Here is a 24,205-nt window from a genome sequence, read left to right on the forward strand (position 1 = left end):
AGTTTCTGTTTTAGTCCAGTTTATGTTGTGCTAAAGGAATACCTAAGGCTGGGCAATTTATAAAGAAAAGAGGTTTCTTTGGCTCATGGTTCTGCAGGCTCTACACAGAGCACTGCACCAATGTCTGCATCTGATGAAGGCCTTAAGCTGCTTCTTTCCATGGTGGAAGGGAAAGTGGAGCTAATGTGTGCAGATATCACATGGCAAGAGAGGAGGCAAGAGAGAGAGGGGAGGGAGGTGCCAGGCTTTTTAAAAATAATCAGCTCTCAAGGGAACTAATAAAGTGAGAACTCACTCACCCACCCCCACAGGAAGGGCATTCATCTCTTCATGATGGTCCCACCTCCATGACACAAATATCTTCCACTTGTCCCCACCTCCAACATAGGGGATCAAATTTCAACATGAGGTTTGGAGGGTCAAATATCCAAACTGTAACAGTCTCCAGCCCTCAGTGGAGTATTTATTGCTGCTGACTGCCCTGGGCTGCTTCTCTTTCTCTGGCACCAGTGATGCTATCCCATCTTTCCCCAAATCCTAGAGCTGCCTGAAGAAAGAGAGTTCTCCCCCATAGGCAATGCAGGGAAAACAATCCTTTTCAGTTCTTCTAGTTCCTTCTCAGTTTTATGCCCCAGCTGACTGGAGCACTGCAGAAACATCGTGGGAAGCCTGACTGCTCTCTTTAGCGTCATGTGCCTGGTTCCTTGAAGAAGGGAGGGTCACCCACCACCACTGCATTGTCACCGCACTCACTCAGCACCATTTACTATGGTCCCGATTCAGGGGACCAGCAGGGCTGAGGAAAAGGGTCTCTCCTGTGTTTATGGCATGCTCCCTCTCAACCTTCCCATCCAAGTGTGGGTGTGTCTAAATAAAGAGACCTCCAAAGTATAGCTGGGATGTTTTAAATAAGGGAGAAGAGAAAGATGTAAAGTGACCATTTCAACTTCTCATTCTATTGCAGAAGAACCATAAAATGAACCTGAGTTATGCGTCCTCTGAAGCTTGGTTGGGGGAGCCCTAATTCTGACTGATGGGACCCTCCTGTCACTCCACGACATGGTTTAAGAGCTGTGAAGCTCCTATTCACAGTGCTGGTGGCTATTTACCTTGGGCTTGAGGTCATAAGCCATATCTGCAATCAACAAAACAAAACAACCAAAAAAAAAAAGCCACTTCAATTTTCTCAGATCTCCCAAGATTTAAAAAGGAACAAAAAGTTACTGGTGTGTTTGCTGACTGAAGTGATTATGCCGCTCAATCATTTTGATTTACAATTGCATCTTTGTCCCTGTAGAAATAACTCTCTGCAGCTGAACAACGGGAGATGGAAACGGATTAACCTTTCAACTCGTGAATATAAGACGAGTTGTAGGGAGCAGGCCTCCATTTGAGGTTAACACAATGTCTCCTGTTTCTGTGAATACACAAAATTAAAGAGCATTCTCTTTTTTCCCTTTTCTTTCCTTTTCTTTTGATCTGCCATGAAAAGGGAGTTATCAGCAGCGTCTAAGCCTCAGTTTTATTTTTCCCCTTGTGCATTTTGCATCACAAAGCATTTGAATGTGTTTGACGTGTTCCAGGAGCTCTGAAGTAACCTTTGGTTGTTGCGTGAAATAGACTGCAGAAAAATGAGAGGCAAGAGGCCGTTCTGGAATGTAAAGTTTATGGACCATATTGCAAATACAAATAGCTTCTTTACTTTCTAGAAATAAATAGGTCTGTGTCTTTCCTTTGCATCTGAAAAGGCCATTACACTAGGCCAAGACACTCAAACCTAGATGGGCATCAGAGTCACTGCTAAAACAGATTGCCACCCCCAGAATTTCTGATTCAGTACATCTGGATTAAGACTTGAGTGTCTGCATTTCTAACAAGTTCCCAGGTGATGCTGATGCTGCTGGTCCAGGGATCACATCACTCAGCTGATCTGAATGTAGATAGAAAACTGTCCTTCCCTCCCAGCTCATGAGCAGAATAGATGTTTTCTCAGGTGCTGATAGTCCCATCACTTTATTACTGCCTCCAGGTGACATATGACTTCAGAGGCTGGGCTGGATGGGAAACTCAGCTGGCCTTGGCCACTGGGACTCTTACTGTTCCACTTTAATCTGGCCATCTATTTCTAGTAAGGATTGTGTAAACAAATGACCAATCACATGAGAACAATCAAAGGCTGTTTATTCAGAGCTGGCTCTAGCAAGAAAGTCAGCCACCATCACTTGTGCTTAGCCACTCAAAGGCAGGCAGAAAAGTAGAAAAACTTTATAGTCAAAACAGGGAAGGCTTCCAGTATGCCCTGCGGTAGGCGGGCTCACTGGAAGTCCAGTGTTCTATGTGATTGGTTAGGGGAGCATGTTTGGCTTTCTCTGGTTGGTCCACGGTTGGAAGCAGGGATAAAAATTAAGGAAGTTGTTTATCATTAATCAAGTCCTGGCCATTTGGAGCCAATTGCTATAGGAGTTTTTGTTTGTCTTCCTGGAATATTACTAGAGATAGAAGTCCGACTTCCTACAAGTCTGACTTAGCAAGCTGGCTTCCTGGGCTGGTTATTGTAGAAAAGGGGTTGGTTCCTGGGCAGGTTGCTTCAGATTGTGGATCAGAGGTCAGTTTTTATATATGGTCTGTCATTGTCCATGTGGACATTCAGTCTCTCAGGATTCACAGTAGACATTCCCTTTTTGTGTCTTGTTTAAATCTTTGGCACACTCCACATTTGCCACTTTTAATTAAATTAGGGCCTACTCTGTGAAAAGTATTATGTTAAGTACATGAAGCTTTATAAGCTATAGCTACCAATGTCAGCGAGAAGCAGCCTAAGCCATTTTGTCATCAAGGAGAAAGGTCAGGGCCAGGTGTGTGGCTCACGCCTGTAATTTCAACACTTTGGGAGGCTAAGGCTGACAGATCACGTGAGATCAGGAGTTCGAGACCAGCCTGACCAACATGGTGAAACTCCGTCTCTACTAAAAATACAAAAATTAGCTTGGCTTGGTGGCACATGCCTGTAGTTCCAGTTACCTGGGCGGCTGAGACAGGAGAATCTCTTGAACCCAGGAGGCGGAGGTTGCAGTGAGCCGAGATCACGCCACTGCATTCCAGCCTGGGTGACAGAGTGAGACTCCGTCTCAAAAAAAGAAAGAAGAAATAAAAAAGAAAGGTCAGGACACATGTAATTTAGAATATTCCAGCACATTTACTATGGTGGAGAGAGGACATCCAGAGTTCCTGGGAAAGAAACCCAGGTAGGGGAGCCTGGTCCCATCCGAGAGCACAGCTTTGTACCTTTGTATCAGGAGCTGTCATCTGTTCTGCTCCACAGAGTTGGGTCCTCAGGTCATGCCCAATAGGCCAGTGACTAGTCCAGTTCCCACAGTCCCTTTGGTCATGACTCCTGATAGGTCCCGTGCTTCTCCAACACAGGTGGATGATCTGAAAACCAAGTTGGCCACCCAGGAAGTGGAGCTGAAGCAGAAAAATGAAGATGCAGACAAACTGATTCAGGTGGTGGGTGTGGAGACTGACAAAGTGAGCAGAGAGAAAGCCATGGCAGATGAGGAGGAGCAGAAGGTGGCCCTCATCATGCTAGAGGTGAAACAGAAGCAGAAGGACTGTGAGGAGGACCTGGCAAAGGCAGAGCCAGCACTCATGGCAGCGCAGGCAGCCCTAAACACCCTCAACAAGGTAAGAGGACTGTCTGCCATACGTGCTCATCTTTCAGGGGCTGGTAGACCCAGAGACCACCTTGGCATTCCCAAGAGATGCAAGGCCAGTGTTGGGAGGGTTTAGGGTGGGCTCCAGCTGTCGCTGATTTACTCATTAAGCAAGCAAATATTTCTTAGGACTGTCTGTTCAGTTCCACGAGCTACCAATGAAACCCAGAGATGGGAATCTTAGAACCATCTAGAACGTGAAAAGTCATCTGATCCAAACTCCTCACTTCACATATAAGAAAACCAAGGCCCAGGGAGGAGGACGGACTAGGCCAGAGCCATAAACTTAGATAATAGAGCAGAGACTTGAATTTACATCTTCAAAATCCAATCCCAGAGATCTTCCTTCTCCAGTAACCCAGGACCATCTTGCCCGTTAGGTTCTGTGGGACACACGAGCCCTCTAAGGTTCTTTTGTTAAATGTTTAAGAAAAGACAATAAAATAAGATGTTAGCCTCAAAATATACTTTTTAATCTATGAAATCAAAATTGGTAAGTATTTCATTAAGTGGCAACCACATAACTGTATGTCAACTAAATTAAACTCATAAATTTACTCTGGAAGGAAGGTGGGGAGGGCACGAGGCTAAGCCACTGTTTTCTCATTTTTCATTTTAACTTTTTTTCCCACTTGGATAACCATGGCTGAGAGGCAAAGGTGGAAGGAAAAAAGGGGGCAGTCAGACTCAAGTCATTATGAGTTGGCACCAGAGATGGACAGAAAGCTGCCCCCTCTTCTGTTGAGATGCTCACATATGTTTTTTGGAGATGCTCTACCAGTCACTGGGGACCTCACCCCTACAGACTGCTTTCTCTGCCTTCTCCCAAGAGTCTGGCAATTCCCTTTCTTCCTTCAAACGAAACACTTAGGCAAGTTCTAAAACAACCTATGGCGGCTCAGCCATGCAAGTGGCTCACATCTGGTCCGCTGGAGATTCCCACGCCACCTTGCCCCGAGCAAGCTCTAAGAGGCCTCCCATGCCGAATACTCTGCCCACATGTCTCAGGGCTAGCCCGCTATTTGTATGCACTCCAGATTTCTGGGATATAAGTTAGGGCACCCAGTCCCCTGTGCCAGTCAAACTGCAGGAGAAACATGTTAAGCTCACTGAGTAGTCTTTCTGAAGTCCCTCCTTCCATATTTTCTGCGAAAAGAGGTGGCTGCCCCACATCCTCCCTTGAAGGCAAGGTGGGTGGGACACACCAGTAATCCTCATGAAAATTTCCTCTTAATCTCTAACTTCCTGACTCTCTTATATCCTCAGTTAGAGTAAAGGGTTGGAGTCAAAAAAGCTCATCTTCTGAAGCCTTCTTGAATTCTGCATAGTACCCTCATACCTCACTTTGGAATGTAGCATCTATTGGCTCAGTGCCTCAACTAGGCACATTGTAAAATCCTATTACATATGGTTATAAAAACAATTATATTTAATGTGAGCTGTGAGTGCATTTTTGTATTTTTTGTGATGTGGTATAGGGAAGCCCTAAAAGTAAGGGTGTCCAAGTCCAATCAAGTTCTTAAATGAGCCTCTACTGCAATGAAAAACACAAAATTTCTCCAATAGGAATTTGCCATATCATTGGGTAGGCCAGGATGAGAATGTTACCTGGCTGTGCCACTGTTTCTGAGCCTGAAGCTTTCCTCCAGCCAGACGGGCTTCTCTCTGGCCCCTCACAGCAACACTCTGCTCATCTGTAGGCCTTTGATTAGACTGTACCCTCCCTCTTCCTCATTTAGGGCCCCTCTCCTTTCATTCCGTCTAAATCTTACCCAAATTTCAAAATCAACCTTACATTCCAGATCCTTGTGTTCTGTTTCTGATTTCCAGAACACAAAAGATAGAACCACTTTATTTACACACCTTCATGTCTTGTTCACTGATCATTCCTTGCCGAGAAGACAAACGTCTTTCATAAGCTCTTTTGACACAGGCTTTATATTTCCTAAGATGACCATAGTTCAAATACTGGCTGCACTGCTTACTAACTTCATGGCTCTGGGAATAATTTTTTTTTTTTTTTTTGGAGACGGAATCTCGCTCTGTTGCCCAGGTTGGAGTGCAGTGGCACGATCTCGGCTCACTACAAGCTCCGCCTCCTGGGTTCCCGCCATTCTCCTGCCTCAGGCTCCAGAGTAGCTGGGATTACAGGCGCCTGCCACAACGCCTGGCTAATTTTTTGTATTTTTAGTAGAGACAGGGTTTCACCGTGTTAGCCAGGGTGGTCTGCATCTCCTGACCTCATTGTGATCTGTCCGCCTCGGGCTCCCAAAGTGCTGGGATTACAGGCATGAGCCACCGCACCTGGCCAACTCTGGGAATAATTTTATCTTCTCAGAGCTTCCGTTTTCTCGTCTGTGAAATGGAAGTAATGGTAATACCGTCCCCATTACATCGTTTCAAGGATTAAATGAGATTAGTGTGTGAAAAGTAGCTAACAGATGATAGCCACTCAGTAAATATTTGTTGTTGGTGGTGGTAATGGTGGTGATGTTGTCATAACCAGAGTTATCACTTCTGTTTCCACAAAACTGCAAACAAAATGAACATTAATAAATACTGTTTGGTTAATTTGATTAATTGATAGATTGAAATAAATAATAGGTGCGTAACTTGAGAAGTGATGGAATAGAATACTGATGATCACACTGGATTTGAAGTCTAGACAACAGAAGTAAAATTCATTTTTAATAAGTGCCTACTATGTGCCAGGTAATATGATAGATGCTGTCTTCGAACTAGTGTATAGCTTGGTACAAGTCACTGAAGTCCCTAATTCCTCAGTTTCTTTTCCCTATAATTAGAGAGGGACAAACGGGAATTAACAGGTTCTTCATGTCACTTTACACTCCCATCCAATCTACAAACTACTTTCAAGGTATATCCAAAATTCAAATGCTTTGGATTTTTTTTATATGCTGCTAACACTTGGGTCCAAGCCACCATCATCTCTGCCTTGAACTATGGCAATAGCCTGTAAGTTGCTCTCTCTGCTCCCACCCGTACTCCAACACGGTCTTTGCCCATTACAGTAGTCTGAGTAATCTTTTTGTAAAAACAGGTGTTTGACCATGTCTTCTCTGTGTTCAGAATCTTCCATGGTTTCCCATCACATTCAGAATAAAACCCAAAGATGTCACCATAGCCTAAAAGGCCCTCCATTATTTTGCCTGTGCCACCTCTCCCGCATCAGTTACCACTCTTCCTTTTGCCGTTCTACTCCACCCACGCCAGCCTTCTTGCTGGTCTTAAACACTGCAAGCACAGTCCCACCCCAGGACCTTTGAACTAGTGCTTGCCTCTGCATGGAAGGTTTATCTTCCAAGTATCTCCATGGTTCCCTGCTGTTCTTTCAAGTGTTGGCCCAAAGTCACCTCATCAGGAAGCAAATAATAAAGGCATTCATTAATTTCAGAAAAAATTAAGATATACAAGAAAGAAAATTAATCCAAAGTGAACAATAGTTATATTCATGGGCATACTGAGTGTTAATTTAACTAAAAGTTTGATATAACCATAATGGGGAGAGGGAAAGGAAGTCAGTAATGATAACTATGAATACTCAACATTCTACAGTAGCAAGTCCCTTGATAATGTCTTAAATGAAAAAGCAGCAGCATAAGCATGTTCTTTATCAATAAGGAGTAAAATCTAGAAAGTAATGGTGGGTGGCCAGGCGCGGTGGCTCACGCCTGTAGTCCCAGCACTTTGGGAAGCCGAGGTGGGCGGATCATGAGGTCAGGAGATCGAGACCATCTTGGCTAACACGGTGAAACCCCATCTCTACTAAAAATACAAAAAATTAGCCGGGCGCAGTGGTGGGCGCCTGTAGTCCCAGCTACTCAGGAGGCTGAGGCAGGAGAATGGCGTGAACCCGGGAGGCGGAGCTTGCAGTGAGCCGAGATCGCGCCACTGCACTCCAGCCTGGGCGACAGAGCAAGACTCCATCTCAAAAAAAAAAAGAAAGTAATGGTGGAGGAAATTGAAAGTGGTGACTTCTGGAGAGACAACTGACGTGAAATGGGCATGTGTTTTGTTCCCAGCCTTGTAGCGGTATTACAGCTTATAAACTACGTGCATGTGTTACATTAGCAGAAATAAAAATTTAAAAATTTCAGTGACTTGAGATTACGGAAGAAGGCATAGCCAACTGCCCAGCCTGGTAGGAAATAGGGAAGAGAAACCCCATGAAGCAGAGAGTATAAAGATGAGTATTTTACTAGATGGAGAAGGTGGTAGAAAAGAACATCCCAGGAAGGAACGACTTTTGCAAAGACCCAGATGAATGAAGGGTGCGATATATCTGAGCTGTGGGTAGAGAAGTGGGTGCCTTAGAAGGTGATGTGGCAGGGGAGGCTCGAAAGGTGAGCTGAACAAGACAATTAACAGTCCATCCATCACTAAGAAGTTTAACTGTAGACCCGTTCACAATCTACAGGTGGCAATTCATTACTGGGTTGCAACAGCGCTTTTTTTATGAAATAGAATGGTCCATAGTACACCATCTGTAGTAAGGACAAATATTGCTTCATGAACCCAAGGACTCCTGGACTATCCTTAAACCCTTCTGCACTCACAGGACTCTGGTATTTAAGGACCTTTTCTCTGTTTTCTCATTATTTGCAAAGTTAACAATAAATCTTTAGCTAATACATAAAGAATACCTATAAATCAGAGGTGGGTAGTAACTCTCTGCACACTTTAAGTCTCCATTTTGGCAGTTTTATTTTGTTTTTATAGCTGAACTAAAATAAATCCAGTATAACTTTTTCTGCCTTCATTTAGGAATGGTTTATCTTGCAATTTCATGGTCTTCCTCCCACCCCCTCAAAGTTATTTGGAAGGTTCTATTTACTTCCCATGCATTTTTTTTTTACAGTGAACTTATTTCTTCTTATACAAATAATAGTTAACAGCATTTTTGTTGTTGAAAATGACTCAAATAGTATAGAATATATAGGGTCAACATGAAGTCACCCTTACTTTCCACTTCAGCCCCTGACCTCTCCTAATGATAGCTCCTATAATAATTTGGGGTGTGTCTATTTCAGTAGTTTTTCTACACATTTATATTTGTATTTATGCACATACAAAACAAATCTCAAATACAAATGGATATTACCAAATTACTTGCCCTCCTGTTTATTGTATGTATTTAAGGTATTATGCTTTTGATATGTATATACATAGTAAAATGATTGCCACAGTCGAGCAAACTAACATATTCATCACCTCACATAGTTATGTTTATATATGTATGGTAAGAGCACCTAAAATCTGCTTTCTTAGCAAATTTCCCATATACAATAATATGTGTTGGTGAAAGTGTGAAGAAATGGGAATGCTTGTGCACTGTTGGTGAGGATGCAGATTGGTACAGCTGCTATGGAAAACAGTACACGGAGGCTTCTCAAAACTTTAAAAATAGAAACAGCATATGACCCAGCAATCCCTCTTTTGGGTATATACCCAAGGGAAATGAAATCAACACCTCATAGAGATGTCTGCACTCCTTTATTCATTGCAGCCTCATTCCCAAAAGCCACAATATGGAAAAAGCATAAATGTCCATCGACATCATACAAGACATCCTGCATTTGCAACAACACTGATGAGCCTAGAAGACATTATGCTAAGTGAAATGAGTCAGACATAAACAGAAATATGCTGTATGGTCTCACATATGGAATCTCACTTTCCCTCTTGATACAAGATTTTATTTCATGTCAGTACATGTATTGAAACCCCATTTATTTAATGCTTCGTAATACTCTGTTTTCTAATAGTACTGCATTCTGTTTAACTATTCTTCTATTTTTGAGCATTTAGTTTATTTTTTCCAATACAATTTTCCTTGTACATGTATCTTTTTTTTTTTTTTTTTTTTTGAGACGGAGTCTCACTCTGTCTCCCAGGCTGGAGTGCAGTGGTGCGATCTCGGCTCACTGCAAGCTCCGCCTCCCAGGTTCACGCTGTTCTCCTGCCTCAGCCTCCCGCATATATCTTTATTGTTTGTGTGTAAGAATTTCTCTGGGCAAACAAGAAGTACAATTGCTTGACAGAACAACATGGTAGGCTAAATAATGCCTCTCCGCCAAAGAGTTCCACATCCCAATCTCTGAAGCACGTGAATCTTGCCTCATATAACAGAAGTGACTTTGCAGATATCATTAAGTTAAGGATCTTGAGACAAGGGGATTATCTGGGATTATCCAGGTGGGCCCTAAGTAATCACAAGGGTTCAGAGAAGAGAGAGAAAAAAGGTCGGAATAAGGAAGTGACGTGATGACAGACGCAGAGGGAAAAAAATATTGTGTGATATGGGGCCATGAGCCAAGGAATCAGACAACCTCTGGAAGCTGAAAAGGGTGTGCAACGGATTCTCCACGAAAGCTTCTGGAAGGAATCAGCCCTCCCAACCGCTTGATTTTAGGACGTGTGACCTCCAGGATGGCAAGATAGTACATCCATGTTGTTTTGAGTCAGGAAGTTTGTTGTAACTTGTTATGGAAACAATAGAAACCTCTTAAAATAATATGCTCTTTTTAAAAAATACATTCTGCCAAATTTCTATCCAAAATAGCTGTTCTTACAGTTCTGAACACTGCTTCTCCCACATCCTGGCCAACCTTAGATATTTTTAGTCACTTCAGTTTTACTCAATGAAATGACTTTTCAAATTCTCACTTTTATTTTAACTTTAAGTGGTTTCATTCTAATGAGACCAGGTGTTGATCAAAGAAAATGACCAAGGCAAGTCTCAATCACTTTAGGAGGTTTATTTGCCAAGGTTAAGGACATGCCCATGCCCAGGAAAGAACATAGAGCCATGAGAAAAATGTGGTCCATGCTTTTTCCAAAGAGGCTCTGGAAACCTCAATGTTTAAAAGGAAAGGAGCAGGTATTGAGGAAAGAGAAAAAAACATTGTTGAAAGGGTGTGGGTAAGTTAAGAGGCAAATGGTTGCATCCTTTTGAGTCTGTTCAGCCGTTCACAAATGAGAGGAGGGTAGGGGAATAGTCACTTATGCGTCCATCTAGCTCAGTGAATCTGCATTTTTACAGAAGATAACATAAACATAGGGCGGAGGAAGCAATCAGACATGTATTTGTCTCAGGTGAACAGAAGGATGATTTTCAGTTCTGTCCTTTGTCCCGTCCCTGTGAAGATAAGCTGTCAATTTACATCATCAGGGTGAAATTCAACAGAACTGTTTTAGGATAAAGATCTTGGGGTCCACAAGGAATTTCCTTTTGGGCAAATTGTGAGGGAAGTATGTAGCTTTTTTATCTTTGCAGCTATTTTATTTAGGAACCAAATGAGAGGCAGGTTTGTGTGACCCAGTTCACAGCTCAACTTTTCCCTTTGGCTTAGTGAGTTCGGGGTCCTGAGATTTATTTTCCTTTCACATGGGCATCTTTTTAAATCTTTAGATTTCTTTTTCTGTTCATTACCTATTCAGATCCTATGCCCATTTTCTCACAAGGTAGTTTTCCTTCTTTTTATTTCCTTCCTTTCTTTTTATACAGTTTCTCATTATAATCTTTTGCTATGAGTCCCTTGGTATATATATGTTGTAATATTGTTGCCAGTTTGTTATTTGTCCTCTAACTTAATATTAACAAGTAATAAAAAAGGATTTTATAATCTAATAATTTGGGGAATTCTAGGAGAAGTCAGGGTCTTCATTATAAGCTTAATACTAAAAGTGATAGATGTAGCACATGAAAATAAAACCTCAGATTAATCTAACTTATTAATGGTGGTGTAAGATATCAACATGAAATACTAGTAAGCTGACTTTAGCAATTTATTGAAACAATATGCTACCAACTGGTAAAGTTTTTAATTTAGTATATAATGCTATTTATGTATGCATACCCAAGCATACATGAAAAAGAAAAGCTTTGTAATCACTGTGTTAGGCAGGGTTCTCTAGAGGGATAGAACTAATAGGATAGATGGATATATGAAATGGAGTTTATTAAGGAGTATTGACTCCTACCATTGCAAGATAAAGCTCCACAATAAGCTATCTGCAAGCTGAGGATCAAGGAAGCCAGTCCGTGTCCCAACACCTCAAAAGTAGGGAAGCTGACAGTGCAGCCTTCAGTCTGTGGCCAAAGGCCTGAGAGCCCCTGGAAAACAACTGGTGTAAGTCCAAGAGTCCAAAAGCTGAAGAACTTGGAGTCTGATGTTAGAGGGCAGAAAGCATCCAGCACAGGACAAAGATGAAGACCAGTAGACTCAGCAAAAGTGGCTTCTCCCACCTTCTCCTGCCTGCTTTATTCTAGCTATTCTAGCGGTGCTGGCAGCTGATTAGATGGTGCCTACCCAGATTGAGGCTGGGTCTGCCTCTCCCGGTCCACTGACTCAAGTGTTAATCTCCTTTGGCAACACCCTCACAGACACACCCAGGAACAATACTTTGCATCCTTCAATCCAATCAAGTTGACACTTCATGTTAATCATCACAGTCACCCTGAGAAATGTCAAAATGATATTTAACACAATTCAACATCTATTCCTTGTTAAAACTCTCAGTCAAGTAGGAATAAAGTAGTATTTGAATACTTCGCTAGCAGATGGAAATCAATCCCAATCCAGGAGCAAAACCTTCTATCTAATGATAGAACCCAAGAGGTACTGCCATTAACACAGACAAAGTGCGATGACAACCCCCTTCAATACTATAATTTAAAAATGTGTCCTAGATTTCTAGACAATGAAATAATGAATTAAAAAATCTTAATCATATAAATGTTGTGAAATATCAAACATAATATTATTCATGGATGATATAAAAAATAAAACAAATAAAAGGGAAAGTTAAGGATTCATTGCAAAATAAATTTTAAAATGCAATAGCTTTCCTAATATCCACAATAGCCAGTTAGAAAATATATCTTCAAAATAACAACCAAAACATATAGTACAAATAAGTGTAAAGAAATTTGTTGAAACTGTGAAGAAAACTACATATCCTTATTGAAGGATGTTTTAAAAGATGTGAATAAACAGATGTACTTTGTGTACTGGGAGATCCAATTTTATAAGGACACTATTTCTCCAATTTACTTAAAAGTAAAATACTACTCTAACTGAACTCCAATTTGATTTTTGGCATATTTGTCTCTACTGTTATTAAAAGTTCTTATCATTTAACCATTATTAAAGATCCAATAACCTACGTGTTCAACAATAAAAAGTTAGCCAAATAAATTATGTATATCCAGATGGAAGAAAAGTATGCATTGGTTATTTTAAATTATATTTCCAAAAGTAATTGATAAGAAAAACTTTAAGATTTTATTTTCAGTAAAAAAGTAGGTTCGAAATTAGTATAGTGATTGATATGTATATTTGTATACATATATGTGTGTGTGTGTGTGTATATATATACACACAGAGAGAGAGAGAGAGAGAATAATAGAGACACATAAAAAAGAAAGCTACTGAATGAATCACACCAGGATGTAATATTTTATCTCTAATTTTTTGTATTTTTAGTAGAGACGGGGTTTCACCATGCTGGCCAGGCTGGTGTCGAACTCCTGACTTTGTGATTCACCTGCCTGGGCCTCCCAAAGTGCTCAGATTACAGGTGTCAGCCACTGTGCCCGGCCAGTAACATCTTTTTTAATTATTTAACTTTTATTTTAAGTTCAGGGTACATGTGCAAGTTTCTGATAGAGATAAACTTGTGTCATGAAGGTTTGTTGTACAGATTATTTCATCACCCAAGTACCAGGACCCAACACTGGTGCGAGATTGTATTTCATTGTGGTTTTGATTTGCATTTCTCTAATGATTAGCTATGTTGAGCTTTCTTTCATATGTTTGTTAGCCACATGAATGTCTTCTTTTAAGAAGTGTCTGTTCATGTCCTTTGTCCACTTTTTAATGAGGTTGTTTTTTTCTTGTAAATTTAAGTTCCTTACAGTTGCTGGATATTAGACTTTTGTCAGATCCAAGCTTGCAAAAACTTTCTCCTATTCTGTAGGTTCTCTGTTCACCCTGCTGATGGTTTTCTTTGCTGTGCAGAAGCTCTTTAGTTTAATTAGATCTCATTTGTCCGTTTTTGCTTTGGTTGCGATTGCTTTTGGTATCTTTGGCATGAAATCCTTGCTAATTCCTATGTCCAGAATGGTATTGCCTAGGTTGTCTTCTTGGGTTTTTATAATTTTGGGTTTTACGTTTAAGTCTTTAATCCATCTTGAGTTAATTTTTGTATATGTTGTAAGGAAGGGGTCCAGTTTAAATCTTCTGCATATGGCTAGCCAGTTACCTCAGCACTGTTTATCGAATAGAGAGTCATTTCCCCATTACTTGTTTTTGTCAGGTTTGTTGAAGATCAAATGGTTGTGGGTGTGTGGTCTTATATTTCTGAGTTCTCTATTCTGTTCCATTGGTCTGGTCTATGTGTCTGTTTTTGTACCAGTGACATAAACAAAATTTTAAAAGAGATTTGCAACACATATGCAAAAACAGTAAATATTCTCTATGTATGAAAAGCTCTCGTGAGGTGTACTGGGAATCTCTCATTTGTTCTACTCCCCTCCTCTTATTGCCCCCAACCCAGTTACACTTTGCCCTTCCCAACTCTGTTCTTTCCCTAACCTGGGAGACTTGATTTGCGTGAATTGTTTCAATGGACTGCCTTTGCCCTCTAGCTTTTTGTGACCTTTGAACGCTGAGTACCAGAAGATCATAGGAAGGAGAAAGAGAGTGAGATCCTGGTAGTCATTTCTTCGGCCTCCACCTGCCCTCCGTTAACAGTTACAGATCCTGTAGCCCTCCTTCACCAGAGGGCTCGCTGTCTCTCTCTCCAGGTTCTGCTAACCCCTCCTCTCCCTTGTCTCCTCAAGCCCAGAGTGGAAATGGAACCACCCCAGCTCCACTCACCCTAACATTACTAGCCCAGAGTAATGTACTATCGCGTAGGTCTCTTCAATCTACACTTTCATAAATAGTTCCTTTAGTTAACTTTCCTCAAAAGAGCTGGTATGTTGTATCATCATTTTGCCTGCAGAAACCCTAACAATTATAGTAATCAAAAAGAAAAATAGCCCAGTAGAAATGTAGGCAAAGGACAAGAACAAACAACTCACAAAATAAAAACTCCAAATAGTTTATCAACATGGAAGAAAGTTTAGCATCACTAGTAAATACACATATGTAGGCATAACATGCATATGTTAATTAAACCAGTGTTGTGATCTTATTTTTAATCTATTTTTTTATTTAAATAATATTTGCCAGTGCTGAAAGGATGGGAGTTTATATATGTGATGATTGGGATTGAAATTTCTGAGAAATAATAATTATTTTTACTAATAATTTTTAAAATTGAATAATTATTGAATAAATCAAATAATTATTAAATAATTTAATAATTATTAATGATAATTTGTACAAAGGATATTAAAAATGTTTTTACCCTTTGACCCGGCAAATCCACTTCCGAGAAGATTGTCATAAGTAACTAAAATGTTCACAAAGATTTATATAGAATAATGTTCAGCAAAGCATTATCTGTGAGGTAAACTCCGGGAAATGACTTACATTTTCAAAATTAGATAAATTGTAGATAAAGTGTGGATTGTCCATATACAGACTTTCAAAAACTCCTGCTTTAGACGAACTAGTGACCTTCTCTCACACCTCTTTTTAAAACTACTCCTAAGTTCTGCCTACACTAGCTACAAAATATATCCCAAATCCAATCACTTCTCACCATCTCGCCTGCAAAAAGCCTGGACCAAGCCACCTTCAGTTCCTCACCTAGATGACTAAGCAGCCTCCTGAATCTCTCGTTCCTCATCCACCCTCCCCTGCCACAGTGTGTCCACACTGCAACAGGCACATCTGAGAGCATAAGCCACAGCATTCCATTCCCTGCCGAAAACACTCCAGTGGTTTCCCAGTGAAACTGGAGTAAAATCCATACCTCTCATACTCCTCCCCATGGCCTCCGGAGCCTCTGGCGGTCTGGTCCTGACTGCCTCTCAGCCATCCTCTTCACCACTCTCTGGACCGTCCGCCCCACTGTACGTCACAGCCAAGCTTGCTTCTGCCACAGGCCTTTACACTCGTTTGCTTAGCAGCCTGGAACAGTCTTCCTGCAGTCTGTAGAGCTGGCCGTTTCCCATCATTGAGATCCCAGTGAAATGTAGCTTCTTGAGGAGGCCTTCCCAGAGGAAGAGACCTTCCTAGCTAACGTGGCATCATCACGTTCCAAGAATTCTCTGTCATGAGCCGTCGTGTTTGTTTTTCTCCGTATTCAGAATATCAAAGATGTATCTCTTTGTTGCCTGTCTCCCCCACCTGAATGAGCAAAAGGACTTTGCCTTTCTTGTATCCCCGTCACTCAAACTGAATGCCTAACGCATACTAAATAATATTTGTCCAATGATGACTGCACACATGTTGATTCATTCATTTAATCACTCAGCAAAGACTTTTTGAGTGCCCTTCCCAGGCCAGGCACCGCTCTGGGTACATGTGATACATCCATGAAGGAAGATCCTTGCCTCTCTGAAGCTTATACTCTAGCAGAAGTAAGGGGTGAGAGACAATAAATACAACTTCAAAGTGACTTATATAATGTAGTAGAGCATGACAGATGCTGTGGGGAACAAAGAAAAATGTGGAGTAGAGTAGGAGAAGCACCAAGGCTGGGCATCTGGAGAGGATGGGTGGGAGGAGGCAGAGGTGGTAGGCCATCTTAGGAAGGAGGCATTTGAGAAAAACTTGGAGAAGAACAAATGCATCAGGCAGATATTTGGGGAAGAGCAGCCACACGGCTAGAACAATAGTCCTAAGACAGAAGTGGAGTGGAGCCCAGAGCGCCTGTGCCTAATAATTTCTGCCTTCTGAGAAATGTTTCTCCCAGGCTGGGAATTGGCTCACTCCTGTAATCCCAGCACTTTGGGAGGCCCACGTGGGTGGATCAGTTGAGCTCAGGAGTTCAAGATCAGCCTGACCAACATAGTGAAACCCTGTCTCTACTACGATACAAAAACTAGCCAGGTGTGGTGGCAGGTGCCTGTAATCCCAACTACTCAGGAGGCTGAGGCAAGAGAATCGACTGAACCTGGGAGGTGGAGGTTGCAGTGAGCCGAGATCACGCCACTGCACTCCAGCCTGGGTGACAGTGTGAGACTCCATCTCAAAAATTAAAAAATAAAAATAAAAAAAGTTTCTTCCAGTCTTGTGTTTCTATTAGCGCCACACTGCTATATCTGCCTGCTCCATGCAAATCGGCTTGAGGGCCCATGCTTAACCAAACAAGATCTTTACCCAGGGCTTTTTAAAATTTTGACTTGCGTTGGAGAAAAAGTCTCTTTCCTTTGTCTTTCCATCCAATCACTCAACACATATTTTGACAAGCATTTACTACATAATTTCTTATGTTCTAGGCACTGGGGCTTCCATGGTTAACAGGATAAATGGGGGTCCCTGCTCTCATGAAGAGGAGGGATATAGTAAGTCAACAAGGAAAAACTGAAAATCGTTTCAGGTTCTCTGAAGGAAATAATCATGGCTCTAGGATGGGAAATGATTAAGAAGGGGAGGTTGGTAGGTAGAGTCTTACAGGGTGGGGGTCATTTGAATTGAGGTTTTGTTGTTGTTGTTGTTGTTGTTGTTGTTGTTGTTGTTGTTTTTTGAGATGGAGTTTCATTCTTGTCACCCAGGCTGGAGTGCCATGGCATGATCTTGGCTCACTGCAACCTCCGCCTCCCGAGTTCAAATGATTCTCCTGCCTCAGCCTCCTGCCTCAGAGTAGCTGGGGTTACAGGCGCCTACCGTCACACCCAGCTAATCTTTGTATTTTTAGTACAGAGGGGGTTTTCACCATATTGGCCAGGCTGATCTCGAACTCCCGACCTCAGGTGATCCCCCCGCCTCAGTCTCCCGAAGTACTGGGACTACAGGCATGAGCCACCAGGCCCGGCCAGAATTGAGATCTGGATGGATGCAGAGGTGTCAGCCACGCAAATGGCTTAGGAGGAAGTGTTCCAGGCGGGGACCTGAGGTAGCAATGAGCTTGGCAAGTCAATACACTGAAAGAAGGTGATCACGGCTACAGCCTAGTGAGAAAAGGAGAAAATGGGCCACAGCCAGAGAGTTAGAACATGTGCCTTCCAACATGAAGAAACTAGGGTGTAAAAAAGCAACCCACACACAGGGAGACAGGGAAGAAAGAGAAAGTCCACGGAGCCCTGCCGACAACGTTCAGAATGGGATTCCACTCATCATACTGCCAGCTCCGCGCCTGCCCTCACCAGATACTTGAGTGAGAAAATCCCCCTCTGTACTTCATCTAGGGTTTCTGTCACTAAAACCAAAAGAGTCATGATTAATTTATAGATATATATGAATATGAAAAAGACTGGAAGGAGTTACTGTACATGGAAACATTGACAGTGATGTATCTGGGTTATAAAATTCATTTTCGTCTCTGTACATTGCTTAACTCAGGCTGTTTTAAAATCGTGGCTTTCTTTGGTTACATTTGTATTTTCTCACTTTGCCCTCTGTCACCTCAGGGGGCCGTGATGACAGATGTGCTGATATCCCTCTCACACCTGCCCGCCTCCCTGCCCTCACAGGTGTGTTGTAACCAAATGTGACAGCCATTGCAAGAGTGAATGAAGCATCTGCCACAGTACTTCCATTCAGAGCTAGAAATAATTCCCTTTGTTTGTGGATCAAGAGCACCTCAAATTAATTTGGCACAAGGATCTAATTTTTGACATCAAGATTTCCCCCCACTGACAAAGTCAGCACCATAAGCAAATGGTTTCACAGCATTTTAGGAGCCTCCAGCTACACTGGGGCTCCACTGCCCTCATGGGAAGTGATAGGGAGCGGGACGTGGGAGTCTGCAGTGCGTCTTTCACCGGTATTTCTTTCACCTGGCGGACAGCCTAATGCTTAGCCGTCTGACCCATGGCCAGGGGGTCCCTCACATGGCAAAGTTGTTTATGTGGGCAGATCCCCTTGTGGCTCTTGTCCAATCCATGTCCAGTTTATGCCTGCCTGACCATCGCTCTGAGCTGGAAGCTCGGTCTAGCACCCGGAGAAAACCCAGCCTGGAGCAGCCCCCTCACTCTTCAGATGGAAGGCGCAAATGCAGTACACCACCACAATGGGAAACACATTCAAAGATTTTTACTTACAGATCCTGGGCAGGGAGAACGCAGTGCATTGGGAGGGTAGTGCTCTGACCCTGGGTCACGAGAGGTAGGAATGGAGTGAGGCAGAGAGAAAGAGAAGCGCATGGCAGCCGGCGGTATATATAAGAAATATGTATAAGAAAGTGTATATATATTATATATATATGAAAGTGTGTGTATACATATAAAAGAAAGGATGTATATATATAAAAAAGTATACATAAGAAATATATTTTTCATATTTAATATAAGATATATCTTATGTTAATGTATAAGTATATATAAGAAAGTAGGATGTGGGTCACTTTGGGTTTTCGGCAAATGCCTGAATGGTGGCAGGAAAGCAGGGAGCCCCGTCTGCTAGGCAGGAGAGATCCAAATACTCTGGCTACTGGCTTGAGCCATTTGGGTGTGGTATAGAACTGGAAACTGTGTCCAGGGTAACTGAGCCCTGCTTCTGGTATGAGAAAGTTAAACCTATATTCAAAACGGATGCGCAAGCAACAGAAAATTAGAATTCCCTACACCTGGTTGTAGGCTTCTCATTGAATGTCATAGCAGGCCTGAAATCAACTTCATATGCATTTATGACACCATTTTATGTACAGAGTAGTGAGTTCTCCTGCCCCCAATTTACAGATGAAGGTGGCAAGGTCTGGAAGGTTTAAGTGATTTGCCACAATCAACTCTTTCAGTCACATCTTTCTGGAACAAGCGAAACTCTGGGCGAAAGACAAACCCAGGACCAGGCAGAGCAGCTGACTCACAGGTTGTGCCTTGCTTTCTGTCTGAATTATTTCTTGGCAGAAAATGCTGTTTTGCTATCAGGACAGTCAAGTGTAGTTAGAACAAGCTCATGGAACAAAGCAGTTTAATTAAGGAAAAAAAAAATTACTTGGGTTACAGTTCTATTCTCTTCAATCCGAGATGGAAATTAATTTATAATAACCTTATCTTTTATTCATAGCATGCTGCATATTTCAGAGTATGTCGGCATCCTTATATTTCTCAGTTGAATGTGAAATAATTGTGTGTTTCTAATGGGCTGCGAGTCAGTTAAAGTGCTGAAAGAACATAGCTGAGTCTTGGCTAACCATTCAGAGAAGTCTAAAGCCACTGGGTAGTAGCTTTGGCTTCCTTTTGATGAGTCAAGATATTTAAAATTCAGAGGGCTGCTGCAGGCTTCAAAGCAGCCCTTTCAAACTGATCACTCCACAAGCTAACTCCATCAGTGGCAGAGGACAAAGAAAGCCCATTCATGTTCCCCTAACGACCTCCTTCTCTTTTCCCAGACCAATCTGACGGAGTTGAAGTCATTTGGCTCTCCGCCTCTGGCCGTCAGCAATGTCAGCTCCGCGGTGATGGTGCTGATGGCCCCGGGGGGTAGGGTGCCCAAGGACCGGAGCTGGAAGGCTGCTAAGGTCACCATGGCCAAAGTGGATGGCTTCCTGGACTCGCTAATAAACTTCAACAAAGAGAACATTCACGAGAACTGCCTCAAAGCCATCAGGCCGTACCTGCAAGACCCCGAGTTCAATCCCGAGTTTGTGGCCACCAAATCCTATGCGGCTGCAGGCCTCTGCTCTTGGATTATCAATATTGTGAGGTTTTATGAGGTGTTCTGTGACGTGGAACCCAAGCGCCAGGCACTGAGCAAAGCCACCGCGGACCTCACAGCTGCCCAGGAGAAGCTGGCCGCCATCAAAGCCAAGATCGCTGTGAGTGACCCCAGAGCCCCTCACCCTGCTAGTCCGCCTCCAATGCAAACAACACCCTTCGGTCACCACCTAACACCTAACGTTCTGGTTTTTAAAGAGAAGTGGGAACACCACATTTTCATGCAAAAATCTCATTTTTCAGTAGAGGCAACTTTTTACATTTCTTTCTCAAACACTGTATAGGCCACACAAGACAGTTCCACCAGACCCCTGGCTCACAAGCTGTGGGCCTAAAAGGTTTTCTCCTTTTCTGCTGAGGAAAGAAAAGATGACAGATGGATGTATATAGTAGAGGAATAATATTCATGGAGCCCACTGTCAATTTATTGACCCCCAATGAATTTAATATTTTTTGCACATTCGACGTTAAAGAACAAAAGGTTACAATTTTGAGACCTTCTCTATTTCTCCTTGGAAATGTAGGTTTTAGCCACCTTACTTCACCTTTTTAACCTATTCCTTTCAGTTCTAGCCAACTATCTACCTGTCTCACTCTCAGTAGCATAGATGTGTGGAAATTTGTCAGCGATCTGCATTGTTTTGTGGAAGTTCTTTAAAGCAAGTTATATACTGTGACTTAGTGGGTGGCCCTTTGTCCATAAATATAAAACTGTGAAGGTCATTAGCTTTTATAAACTCATGTAGATATTGTTATTATGTCTGCTTCCCCCAGGATTTGGAGATGGGGATGGCGATCTTGGAATCACACCTATTTGGGGAGATTTTCCTAGTAAACATGAAATAATTGAAAGGATCAGAATCCATTTTTTTTTTTTTTTTTAAATCTATAGAGGCAGGGTCTCCCAATGTTGCCCAGGTTGGTCTTGAACTCCTGGGCTCAGGTGATCCTCCCGCCTCAGCCTCCCAAAGTGCTGGGATTACAGATATGAGCCACTGAGCCCAGCCCCAGAATCCAGCTTTAAAGAGTTGATTTAAGTGAAAAACTGGGAATGGCCATTCGGAAAACATGAACTCCAAAGAGAGACAGTGAGTGCTCCAAAGTAAAAAGTTAAGATGTTCCTTATATAGGCAGAAAACAAAGCAATTTAGTAGGATTATAACATTTTCTATAATAGGCTGGTTTATGAGTTACAACAATTTAATTAATTAGTTTTCTGTACAGCTTGTTTCATTTCCTTTTTGATTTACAAGAGTGTATTTAACCTTCCATCTTAGGGGAGTCTTTGTGTGAGAAAGGTAAGAGGGAGGTTAATCTACAACAAAGATTAGCAATGAAGCTGGAAGGAGTCTTCCCTTTAGTCATTCAGAATGTTTTACAAAACAATGTAGGTAAGGAAAAAGGCCAATCTATAATCACAGAAACAAAGGTTACAACTGCCTACGTTATAGCTCCCTGTGCTATGACTCCAGACCTCTAATCACGTTACCTTAAGGCTCAAAATATTTTAAAGTTCCATCAGCTTAGATCTTGAATTACTTACTTTCATACCCTTGAACTTCACCTTTCCCATAAAAATTTGTACTAATAAAGTAACAGGTAGAAATCAGAATTCTGGAGGATAGTATAGCAGCTAAAAATCCATCCTTCCACATACCTTAGTTCCAATCCAAGCTGTGATATTGACTGATCGTGTGATCTTTAGAAAGATTTCCAAAATGCCCAAAGCTTAAGAATGGACACAGTAATAGTACCTGCTTCATTGACTATTGTGAGGATTAAAGGATGTGATGTGTATAAATCATGAGACTAGAGCCCAGCCCGTGATGAAGGGAGCAGCAGGAGCCGCCACCACTACTGAGAGCGTGACTTTAACTGTTCAACCACTACTGCTCCATTCGACAGCATGTGCCGTCTACCACATGCACATCCAACCTCATGCATGGACTCAACCACGGCTGTGATCAAGTTCAATCCAAAAAATGTTCTGGATCTTTAATTTCTATGTGTGCATTCTAGGCACATAAGATTCTTGCTACAAATTTGTCATGAGGGTAAGGAGGATTTTACAAGTTGTGAAAGGCAGGATTGTAGACATGCCATATGCCTCATGCGACATGGGACCGTTAGATTAAAATCTCTAGGAAAAAGCTCTAGATCAAAGATCCTTGAGACCAATCTCTCTATTTAAAAAGATACTTTGGGCCGGGCGCGGTGGCTCACGCCTGTAATCTCAGCACTTTGGGAGGCTGAGGCAGGCGGATCACAAGGTCAGGAGATCGAGACCATCCTGGCTAACATGGTGAAACCCTGTCTCTACTAAAAATACAAAAATACAAAAAAAAAAAAAATTAGCCAGGCATGGTGGCGGGCGCCTGTAGTCCCAGCTTTTACGGAGGCTGAGGCAGGAGAACAGCATGAACCCGGGAGGCAGAGCTTGCAGTGGGCTGAGATCAGGCCACTGCACTCCAGCCTGGGTGACAGAGCGAGATCCCGTCTCAAACAAACTAACAAAAAAAGATACTTTGGCAAAGCAACTCACCTCCTCTCAATATGCTTGTTTCATAATTCACATGTTCATGGACTAGTTTACTTAAAACAGATGATAATCACCATAACAATGGCTCCCTTCAAAGAATATCACATGCAAGACACCGTCACATCCCCACTCCTGAATTTTTTTTTTTTTTAAAGAAGGGGTCTTGCTATGTTGCCCAGGCTGGTCTTGAACTCCTGGCCTCAAGTGAACTTCTTGCCATGGCCTCCCAAAGAGCTAGGATTACAGGCAGATTACAGGTATAAGCCACCATGTCCAGCCCATATTCCTGCTTGTTGGGAGGAAAAGATTTCCCAATAATTTTTATATTTTTCAGTCTCTTCCAGAAAAGCATAACAAGAACCGCATTTTCAAAGACTCTTGACTCAAGTTATTTTAACCAAAGGAACAGTTGGTGCAAAGAGAATGTTTTCAAAATGTTTATACCTTTTCAGTAGCCAACATTCACATGATGGGCCCACTCAACCTGCGGAAGCAATAAGAATATTTTAAAAATCCTTGGCTACCTTTGGAAGGCACTTCTTTTCTGCCAAAATATTTTCTGAAAAAAAAAAAAATGTATTCTTGCTTTTAACAACATCCTCTCCATCCTACACTTAGACACATTCCCGTCAACATCCCAGGAATGTGAGCACTTCTTGCTAATAGCACAGGAGATGGGTTAACACCCATCCCTAACCTGGAGACCCACCCAGGGCAAGAAGATTCTTTCCTATATGCTGTGAGGCCATTCCCAGCCTAGTCCAATCTCACATACACACACCCAAGTCTTACTTTTCGGATTTTAGGATAATTCCAAGTAAAGAATTTTATATTCATAATACAGAAAGTGGGGGGAAAAGCATATTTCAAGACAGATTTCAGTTTGATTACTGTATGTAGGACATGATATAGTTTGGATATTTGTTCCTGCCCAAATCTCGCATTGTATTGTAATCCCCAGTGCCAGAGATGAGGCCTGGTGGGAGGCCTTTGTGTCGTCAGGAGTTTCCTTCATAGCTTGGTACTGTCTTTATGACAGTGAGTGAATTCTTGTGATATCTGGTCATTTAAAAGTACGTGGCACCTGCTCCACCAACTCCCTCTTGCTCCTGCTCTGGCCATGTGATGTGCCTGCTCCTGCTTTGCCTTCCACCA

At 42.1% G+C, this 24,205-nt stretch overlaps 1 protein-coding gene across 1 annotated transcript in view; it reads left to right on the forward strand.

Moving 5' to 3' along the window:
- The window catches only part of DNAH9 (dynein axonemal heavy chain 9), a 376,944-nt gene that overhangs the window by 247,309 nt on the left and 105,430 nt on the right, over window positions 1–24,205 (forward strand). The window contains exons 49-50 of the mRNA XM_015118601.3: window positions 3,424–3,684; window positions 20,187–20,612. Coding sequence (XP_014974087.3) covers window positions 3,424–3,684; window positions 20,187–20,612 — 687 coding nt within the window. The remainder of the gene's footprint in view (window positions 1–3,423; window positions 3,685–20,186; window positions 20,613–24,205) is intronic.

The sequence above is a fragment of the Macaca mulatta genome, chromosome 16, assembly GCF_049350105.2.
Source record: "Macaca mulatta isolate MMU2019108-1 chromosome 16, T2T-MMU8v2.0, whole genome shotgun sequence".
Classification (NCBI taxonomy): domain Eukaryota; kingdom Metazoa; phylum Chordata; class Mammalia; order Primates; family Cercopithecidae; genus Macaca; species Macaca mulatta.